Genomic DNA, 10,517 nt, shown 5'->3' with positions numbered 1-10,517 from the left:
GTTCCCTCCCCTCCCCTCCCACCCCTGGTAACCAACAAAGAAAATTTCCTTCTATAGATAAACCTTTCCTTAACTTTTACAATAACGGACTAATAAAATATTTGTCCTTTTGTGATTGACTTATTTCACTCAGCATAATGTCCTCCAAGTTCATCCGTGTTTTGTGATGTTTTGCAGATTCTACATTATTCTTTAGCCCTAGACATTTAATTCTTGCATGCATATTTGTAACCTACAGTCTTAAAAGGTGATACCTTGCTAGCTTCTATACTTACTGGTCTATTTGAGAAAAAAATATGAGACTTGGAGAGGGTCTAAGATATGCCTTGGCTATCTCCAATATTTAGTGGACAGGTAGAGGAGGAGGAGTCGGCAATGAGGTTAGAAAAGGAGCAGCAGCTAGGGTTGGAGGAGGAAAACCTAGGAGAATGTAATGCCATGAAAGTCGGTGGAAGGGTATAGCATAAGCTGAGTAATGCAAGACAGCTGGCTGATGATCTCGTGTCGAAGGCAGCTCATCTCTCCTCTACCTGTCCCACTGTCCATATTGGTCTGTTAGGATCTGCAGACTCTTTTTCCATAAGGAGACAAATGTTTACAGATTTTTTATATTAAATGAGTCTGTCATTTTTGGTGTCCTCCTGGTCAAAGGGCTATGTTGAACTCTGCTTTTCTTTCTTGTATAGGTACAGTTGTCCTTAATAACATATTCCACATCATTAGTGTAGGTAATGTCAGCTTAAAAATATGGCACATTACAACATCTATAAGAGGGTTCGATAGTTTCTTCTCTGTGCTAAAGCTGGGTACTCAAAAAAATTAAAAAAAAAAACCAACAAACTCACTGCTGTCAAGTAAGTCAGATCCAACTCACAACGACTCCTCCTTGGGTTTCCGAGGTGGTACCTCTACAGCAGCAGATTGCCCAATCTTCCTTCTGAGGAGTGGCTGGTGGGATTGAACTGCCAGCCTTCTGCTTAGCAGACAAATGCCTTAGGCACTATGCCACCAGAGTAAGAAAATAACTATGTTAAACAGAAGGCATTGGGGGCCATAATTACAAAATAATATTCCATCATTTTCTTCTGTGTTTCCACATAGCCATGTACCCTTTGATTAAGATTTCCTTTTTATATTTAGATCTAAGAATAAAACAGAAATTCGTGCTTATCATCTGTGTAGAAAGACTTTATATGACTGAGTTTTTTTGCTTTTTGAATTTTTTCTGTCTAAAATGAATTCTTCTTAAGGCTCTGATGACAACATCAGTTTGGCTTGTTTTCAACCTCTCTTTTCAGGGAAGCAGAACTCAAAAGTACCTGCCTAGAGTAGCTTTCCCTCTAAGAGAAACAAACAGACTAGCCAAGCAGCAGAAAAGCATCACCTATTATGGTCTGAAAAATCACAAATAAGAGTCCAATAAATTGTATTTTTTGTATACAAGTCACTTGCTTTCTTCTAGGCCTAGACCTGAAAATCTATCTTTAAAGTAGATTAGAAGAGTGTCATTATTATTTAAGATATGAAAGTACCCACGGGTGAGGAATGACAGTGGGTGGAATGGAAGGTAGTTAAATAGATGAGAATCCATGGTGATAAGTAGGGCAGAAATGGAATACAGAAAAGAGAAATGACTTGGTGTTTCATTCACTCCCAGAATCGTTTGTATCTTTGTGTATAACCATAATGTTTCAGAGAATGACACTCCTTACACCAGTCTTCCCCTAGTATGTCAAGACACATAGGCATTTAAATTCAGGAATCCTATTATATGATCTGAGTACTTAGGTACTCACAAGTAGAATTTCATCTTTAAAATATTCAGAAGAATTTTAGTGGTATCTAGTCTTCCAAGAAAGCTATAAAATGAACAATGCCAGTAACAATTACGAAACTAAATTGGCCTTATAAGAATAAAAAAATCAATTTTGCCAGTTTACATTCACAGTGACTAATTTCCATATAAATGATCTGACTTTATCCAGATTAAACATGTGCCTGAGCCTCCTTTTTGTTTTTCCTTTTGTTGTTTTTGTTTTAAGTATTTTCAATCCTTGAGATGTACTCAGGTGGGAATATTTGAAGGCATGATGGTCTGTGTTGCTGTTTTCTAATTACAATGGTCTTTTTTTTTTCCCCTTTCCACCCCTGCAGTGTATCAGTTACAGCAAGAGGCACCTCGTCCCAAGAGAATCATTTGTCCTCGGGAGGTCAGTACTGGGCTATTTCCAATACACCTTGTTAAATATGATGAATTGTCAGCACTGTGTTGTTATTGGAGGGCTTTCAGCTTTCCTGGAGTTGATTTCTATTAACATTTGTTAGAATGTCACCGAATTTAACATCTTAATAATCTGTATTTTGAAATTAGGTTTTATTTTATAAATACTAACCACCTATTTAACTTGGAATTTCAATTCTCATGCTTTTAATCATTGCAGAGGCAAGTTAACCAACTTCCCCATAAAACACACACACACACACACACAAATGTGCATTCTAGTTGTTTTCCTTACTACTGTTGTTTTGATCCTTTCAGTATTTTTTCTAATTATTATCATGAAATGTTTCAAACCGGACAAATACAGAAAATAATAAATAGCTAAGGACTCAAGAAACCCATATTTAGCAAACTTTTATGCCTTGCCATATTTAGTTGACATTTCACAAAAAATAAAAATTTACAAAAAAAAGTGACTGCTTTTATTTTTGTAGATAAGCATGAATAAAATATATCAACTCACAAAAATTCTTATTAGCCCAGAGAACTTTCCTGAGCCCTTCCCTCATTAGTCATTTCTCTAATCAGGAGCTTTGAAAAGCAAGGCTGTTTCTGTTTTCTGTTTTGATTCCGGCCAGTTTATTTAATAACCAAACCAACATCCTTCAAAACAAAGGCCCTTGAGTACTTGCTTATTTCTGTTGCTGTTACTTTGGTTAAATATAAAGTAGCAGGTTTCTTTTAGAGTGTCATGTCTGCCTTATCAAGGGGTGAAGGCTCCAGTTCCAACATACTTGAGATTCATCCTTGGACATCAATACTTTCTTGTAGATTGAGTGGGGTTGGATTTGAACCCGTCTCAAAGACTTAGGTCCATGCACATCTACACGTAGAGTAGACTTCCCACTGTTTAATACATCTTTCTACATAAAATGTATTTAATCTTGAAATCATTGAAATTCATCTACTAATCTTACTCTTAATGCAGAGTACACATCCTCATTTCAGGAATATGGCCTGAGGGGATAAAAGATCTGATCCATAAAGAAAAGTCCAATATAAGGTCAGATCTTTACTTGGAAGTTTTATCTTGCCTTGTTATTAACCCTGTAGTTTGTTGTCCTTTGATTAAACGTTAGTATCTAAATAAGGGGAGAATAGGGTAAATACAGATTTTTCAATGAGATGCTTTTAAATAAGGGTGTTTTCAGTTAGAAATAGGGAACATATTGCTAAAAATTCCTTTACTTCTACTTTTCATTTAGTATTTCTCTAATAGAAAAATTGTAACAGTGTGTAGGGAGCGAGACTGGTTTGAATGTTTGCATTATAAGAATGTTGGTAAAATGAGAATACAACTAAGTAGTCTTCCTAGAGATACTAATAAAGTTGCCAGATGACATCAGATACTAGCTGTTAAAACCCAGGGAGTAGTAAATATTTATTCATCTATTCATTTATTCAACAAATACATATCCAGGGCCTACTATGTACTGACTTTGATCTAGGTGTTAGAAAGACAGCAAATAGCTTGGCTCTTGGCATTTTGAGTGTCATATTAAAAGAGAAAGAAATACTGATGTCATTAAAGATATATTTAAGAGTTTTCCTGTCTCTCTCTCTCTCTCTGTCTCTGTGTGTATATATGAGAGAAAGAGATAGATTGAGATTCCTTATTTCTCAGAATCCTTAGAACCATGTTGTTTGTCCCTGTAGATCAGGAGGACTGTTAGCATTACAGATAGGTAGATGCAGAGTATGTTTAGAGATACGCTTCCTAGGGTTCAGCTGAAACTCTTTAGACATCCACAGAATGAGGATCCACCACAAAGCTATTTCATGCTGCCTTTGGTTAAGCACTTATCTGCTAACCCAAAGTTGGAAGTTCAAACCTACCAGGAGAAAGATGTGTCAGTCTGCTTCTGCAAAGAAACCCTAAGGGGCAGTTCTGCACTGTCCTATAGGGCTGCTATGAGTCAGAATCGACTGCCTCTGAAGGAAATGCCACATATGCCTTAGCAAAGCTACACGCCACCAATATCTTTCATAACAAAGGACATGGTGTGAATGTGGCTTTTTAAGGTTTTGAGGAGGATCTGCCCTTTAAAGCAAGCTTTTCACCTGTTGATCTTTACCAAGTTGACTCATTGATAAGTTATGCCTGTAGATGCTTGATTTGTACATAGCTGGCATCTAAAAATTCCGTATAACATTTCCTCCATGAAACCTAACATGCAATGGATACTCATTAGCTTCCTTTCCTCAGCTAGCAGCATGGGCTTATCCAACCAGGCAGGTGTCAGGTGATAAAGGGTCAAATTTGCTGGAAGAACAGGTGCTGTTTAGATGAGCACCAGCAGGAGTAGCTTCAATTCACTTTGTCCTCCTGTGTGATGTTAACTGCAAATAATTCCTGCCCAAATTACTATGCCTCCTAGGACCTGGCCTCCTGTGAATGAAGGCAGAGTTCCTCTTGGATGCAGGTGAAATGGTTGCTCCTGCTACAGACGGTGTTTAGTCAAACGTCACTTTCCTTGTAATACACTTTCATGCTGGAGGAACATGCCTAATGAAGACAGAAAGCCTCTCAGTGTGAATGTGTGTCCAGAGAGATCAAAGCTTCCTTCGTATATTTACATAAAGGCATTTCTCGTGAGCAATGAGTTATGATATTTTTTCCCGATGACTTTGCATAGAAAAGTCTCACCCCTTAGCTAGGTGTTCTTTTTCTATACAGTCCTGCTTATTGTTTTTAGTTGCTGCCAAGTTGGCACCCAACTCATGATGGCCATCTGCAGAACAGAACAAAACACTGTCCAACCCTGTACTATCTCCATGATTGGTTGAGGATCAGACCATTGCGATCCATTGGGTTCTCATTGGCTATTTTTTTCTTCCTTGTCTTCCCTAGTCTGGAAGCCATTCAGCATTATAGACCACACAAGCCTCCACTGACAGATGGGTAATGGGTGTGTATGAGATACACTGGCCGGGAATTGAATCCAGGTTTCTTACATGGAAGGCAAGCATTCTACCACTGAACCACCACTGCTCTCACACAGCCTTGCTACCCTCCTCTTAGTCTTTAGTCCCTCTTCTCCCAGCTACCTCTTCCCTAGTCGCTGCCCAGCTCTGACATACTTGGTCTCTGTTGTTCTCTGATGACTAATCATGTCCCAGTCCATGGGCCTTCTCAGGTTAGGATCTTCCAGTTCAGCTTGACACATACTCACATTAGAGCCCCAAGTGAAGCCTGCAATTACAGACATTAATTTCAGCACAGAACACTGTCACTCAAGGGTACAGACACAGAACTTGACTAGACAATTGGCGTCAGCAGATACCAAGCCACCTTATGGGCTTTGTTGGGGAACTAGGTGAGTCAAAGGTGCAGACTGATTTTGTAGATAAAATCCAACAAGCTTAGCAAACCCTGGGAGGCAGGGGAACCTGGCAGCAAAGTCAGCTGGACTTGTGTGGAATCCTTTTCTACCACTTTCTAGCTCCGTGACTTAGTGCCAACTACTTACTGTCTCAGGGAGATTAAGCTCTAACCCGAGGGTAAACATCTACTTTGCAGGGCTGCTCTCAATGGGATGTATGTGTCAAGTGTCTAGAATGGTGCCTGGCATATAATAGAGGTTCAATTAATGTTAATGATTCATAGCAGATTTCACAGAAACATGTGAAGAACATGTTCGCAGACAGCCATTAGGGACAGGGTCAGAGTGATGAGAGTATTCCCTGAATATGCAGGCAAAACAAAACGCGATGACCAAGAACAAAGCAAGATGCCCAGGCCAGTAAATGAGCCACCAGGAGAAAAGAGACTGAAGAGGTGGAACAGAAGGTACAAGCAGCTGAACAACGACTCTGGAGCCAATTAAGCCAGGCAGGGTCATTTACTGAAATAACAGTTCATGGCTTTCTTGAGATTCATCTCTGTAAATTAATATTTATTGAGCAGACCCGGCACCTGGCACTCTGCTGGCATTTCCTGAGTGCTCTTTGCCAAGGATTAAAAATGTCTCCCATTATGAAAAATTTTCACTTGCCCTTTTTGTCAATTATCAATCAGTCATTTTATAAGCATTTATTTAATGCCAAATGTGTGCCTGGATGGTTTGCCAGAAACTGTGCAGAATATTAACTCACCAATGTATGTCTCTCACTACGACCACTCCCCAGGGCTACAAATACTGCCTACCAGACCTCTTTATGTAGGTGTCTCCCAAGTCATCCCTAGCCTTATGTGTAAAATAGATCTGACGTCATTCCACTCCATGGCACCTAACTTCAGAAGCCAGGGAGTCATACTGGACTCCTCTCTCTTTCCTATTCCCTCTTCTGCTGCTACCAAGTGTCAATTTGAGTTCCAAATAGATCTCACTATCCCCACTTTTCTCCATGTCCATGACCATCATGTGGTTTGCACCACCATCATTTCTTGCCTAGACTATTTCAGGTCAGCAGTCTCCTGCCTGACCTCTGCTTCATTGTTGCTTGGCATCCTCCCTCAAGCCTACGTTCACACACAATTCATTCTCCAAACAGGAGCTCAAATAATAATAATAATTATAATAAACCAGTTGAAATCAAGGTGACTCCAACTTCATGTGTGTCAGTGTAGAACTATACTCCCTGGTGTTTTCATTGGCTAATATTTTGGAAGTAGATCACCAGGCCTTTTTTCTGAGGCATGTTAGGGTGGACTTTAACTGCCAACCTTTCGGTTAGCAGCAACATGCTTAACTGTTAACGTCACCCAAGGACTCCAAAATAATAATTGTTAAATATATATGTATGTCAGCGCTTTCCATTGCTCCTAGAGTAGAATCAAAACTTCTTACTATGCCTACGAGCCATGGTATTCCTTCTGTATTCATCTCTGCCTCATCTGTTCCATTCTTCTTGGAGTGCACTGCCTTTCCTCTTTATTTGTGTCTATTTTCATTCACCAAACAAACAGCAGTGTTGCTACCACAGGGCTTTTGCACTTGCCCTTTGCCTGGAATTCTCATCCCCAAGTACTTGCATTGTCCAGGTTTCAGATCAAATTTCACCTAACAACAGAGGATCTCCACAAATTCCATAAAATTAGTACCTCCCCAATCTTAAGATCTTCTCTACCCTATCATCCTTTTTATTTTGTAGTTGATATACTTTCTAATTACTACATTGAATCATTTACTTATTGATTGTATATCTCCCTGCAGGAGGATACAAGCTGCAGGGACTTCATCAATCTTAATCTTATGTATATCCCTCGAATTGAAAATAGTGCGAAGAGACAGTGGGCAATCAGTAAATACATGGTAACATGATGAAAAAGCAGATAGAGGCTACTAACATAAGGAATTTAGAATTCTCGAACTCTTACTAATAGCATATCAGATTTACTCAATGCTGTTATTAGGGTAGTGAGTTGGATTTTGGCAGTAGTTAAGCTTCTTACTTAAACACAGACTAATATTATTTTCCTGGAATAGTCTTAATTTCTTTTTGGCCTTTCCAAAAGGACACAGCTTCAAGATTTCCTTGCATGACGAATTTCAAGGCAAGATCCACTAGAATTGCCTAAAGGACACACAATAAGTAGGAATTCTTTTGTGTCTTTAAAAGATTTGATGTCACTTGTCTTTTTTGAAATTGCTGTAGTGAATATGGAATTATAAAAAGCAATTTCACAAAAAGGGAAATAAAATTACATACTATTATTTCAAATTGTTCTCCATTTTAGGCAGCTTCATTCCCCCTCTCCCTTAGATCAGAATAATCTCTTTTAGAAAACTATCTTTTTTAAAAAAAAATGCACAACTGTATTGTAGAATTGAGGCTTCTAGCATTCATGATCAGAATCAACTTTTTTCCTTATTGTCAGAGATTAAATCCAATAGAGATGACAGTGGCCTGTTTTAAATTGTAGTTAATTTCTCACTACTTTATTTTACCTCTTGGTGAATTGTATTCACTTTTTAAACTTCACTTTAAATATCTTTTCTCATTTTATTTATTTATTGCATTTTCTCTAGTTTTTTGTATCCCTAAATATCTACTCATTTCACCCTCTTCTACGTTTATTTGTAAAATCTATGCTTTTTTAAGCCTAAAAAACATTGACTTTCACCATTATGCTCTAAAAATATTTATTATCCTCAGACTTAAAAGTCTTACAGTTTTAGGCATTTATCTTGTCTTACACGTGTCTGAAAGATCTTAACAAGCCATATCGAATGACCATATCATTCTTAACTAACTGAAGACCTTTTGAAACACAGATTTTTAGTAAACTCAGAGAGGTTTTCTCCTGGTCTACAATCCTCCCTGCTTTTCTTCTTTTATTCATTGAGCATAAGTGTTTACAAATAAATGTCCCTGTGAGGGGATGGGAAAACTCTCTTGGTTTAAGACAAAACAAGATAATGTCTCTAAAGAGGTTGATTCTACCAACCACAAACAAAAATCAATCCCATTACCTTTTAATTGGCTTTATGTGCAGTCATCAGAAGGCCATTTCTTTCCTGATAAGAAATATTTCTAATCTTTTCATCCTAGACTTTCTCCATCGGTCTCTTTATTTCCCTTAATATTGACACAAGCAAGAATAAAGGACTTTTCCCATCATTATTCCTCCCAGGTTTTCATTTCCCTGGCTAATGCAGACAGGCTCTCTCTTGCTGCCATTTTGTCCAAAGCTGCACTTCCTTTGGTTTTAGACCCTCTGATGTATAGGTTTTTGGTTTGATGTATAGGGGAAAACCTTCTAATAAAGCAATGTTAGAAAAAAAATGTTAGACATCTGAATTTTTATTTTTTTTTCTAAAGATAGGACCAAAAGTTTTGGGCTTTTTAAAAGAAAAATTTTGTTTCTCATGGACAGGTGGTGTGATCTACAAAACTGCACACATACCCAAAAAAGAATCTATTCTCTTTAGAATACTTTGAGCAACTTCTAACCTAATACAGGGCCAGCAAGTTAGCACCTAGAAAATATGTAGCCATTTCCAAAGGGAAATCATAAGTGATGAGTTGAGGGCTCTTGAAAGGTTCCTGAGTGGCACAAGTGGTTTGTATTCAACTGCTAAGTAAAAGGTTGGCAGTTCAAATCCACCCAGTGGCACCAGGGAAAAAAGGCTGGCAATCTGCTTTCATAAAGATGATAGCCAAGAAAACACTATGGAGCGGTTCTACTCTGTGTCACATGGGATCATCATGAATCAGAATCTACTCATCAGCAAAGGGTTTGGGTTTTTTTTTTTTTTTAAAGAGCTCTTGAGGACAAACTACTGTGAACCCAGAAGCTGAGAACCAACAGAAGCAAGTAGGGTAGAGTAGGCCCCCTAGCATATGATGAGGCAAAAGTGGGAGTTTGCTCTTTAAAACAGATTAAGGAAAACAAAGGTGAGATGAAGCAGTGATTGGTAATTGATCATTGGTGTAAAGTCCCTTGGAGTCCCTGACTGTTGCAAATAATTAACACTCTTGGCCACTAATCAAAAGGTTGGAAATTTGTTCTACCCAGGGGGCCCTTGAACAAATGGCCGGGTGATCTGCTTCTGAAAACTCAGCTGTTAAAAACCTGATGGAACATGGTTCTACTTTGACACACATGGAGTTGGTATGAGAAGTTGACTCCACAGTAACTGGTTTGAGTCCCTTGAGAATGTTCCTTACTCTATCTTGGTGATTTTAATTCTTAAAATCTAACTTGCAAACATGTATTCCTTTATTTATTTACCAGAGATGGAGTACTACGTGGGTGCTTAGTAGTTAGCTGTTTTAGAAAATAATAATAATAATAACTGATAGCATCATGTATTAAAAAGAATGCTGCACTACCAGCAAACAGTAGAAAGACGTACAGGCAAAACACCTACCCCAGGGAGAGGCACCCACTAGATCAATCCACCATGAGAAATCAGAAGGGCAGCATTTGCAGAGGGAAAGCTGGACAGACAGGAATGCATAGATAAGAGGGGCACAGGGAAGGAGTAGTTGTGGGGAATGGTTAGGAGGAGAGCTTTTCATGGTTGGGGATTATAATCAGGGGTCATGCAGCCAGATGTGCATGAACTGTTGTGTGTAAAATGAACCTGCTTTGTGAACTTGCACCCACATCACAGTAAAAAATTAAAAAAAAAAAAAAAAAACTATGTTACCTAAATTTCTTTGGGTGAGGTTGCCTCCCCATTTCATTAGTATCTTACTGAGTGGGGTGATCAAAACTATAGACACTATGGCTATGAGGACTAACAGGCCTTTGAAAGGCCAGCCTTACAAATCCAAAAAGATGGCA

The 10,517-nt window shown here is 38.5% G+C and overlaps 1 protein-coding gene across 1 annotated transcript in view; it reads left to right on the top strand.

Moving 5' to 3' along the window:
- Nucleotides 1-2,059: 2,059 nt before the first annotated feature.
- Nucleotides 2,060-10,517, top strand: part of CHN2 (chimerin 2) — a 216,190-nt gene continuing 207,732 nt past the window's right edge. The window contains exons 1-2 of the mRNA XM_007945518.2: nucleotides 2,060-2,069; nucleotides 2,155-2,210. Coding sequence (XP_007943709.2) covers nucleotides 2,060-2,069; nucleotides 2,155-2,210 — 66 coding nt within the window. The remainder of the gene's footprint in view (nucleotides 2,070-2,154; nucleotides 2,211-10,517) is intronic.

This window comes from Orycteropus afer, unplaced genomic scaffold (assembly GCF_000298275.1).
Source record: "Orycteropus afer afer isolate SDZICR_OR568_19922 unplaced genomic scaffold, OryAfe1.0 scaffold00008, whole genome shotgun sequence".
NCBI lineage: Eukaryota > Metazoa > Chordata > Mammalia > Tubulidentata > Orycteropodidae > Orycteropus > Orycteropus afer.
This window is presented reverse-complemented; position numbering and strand designations above follow the sequence as displayed.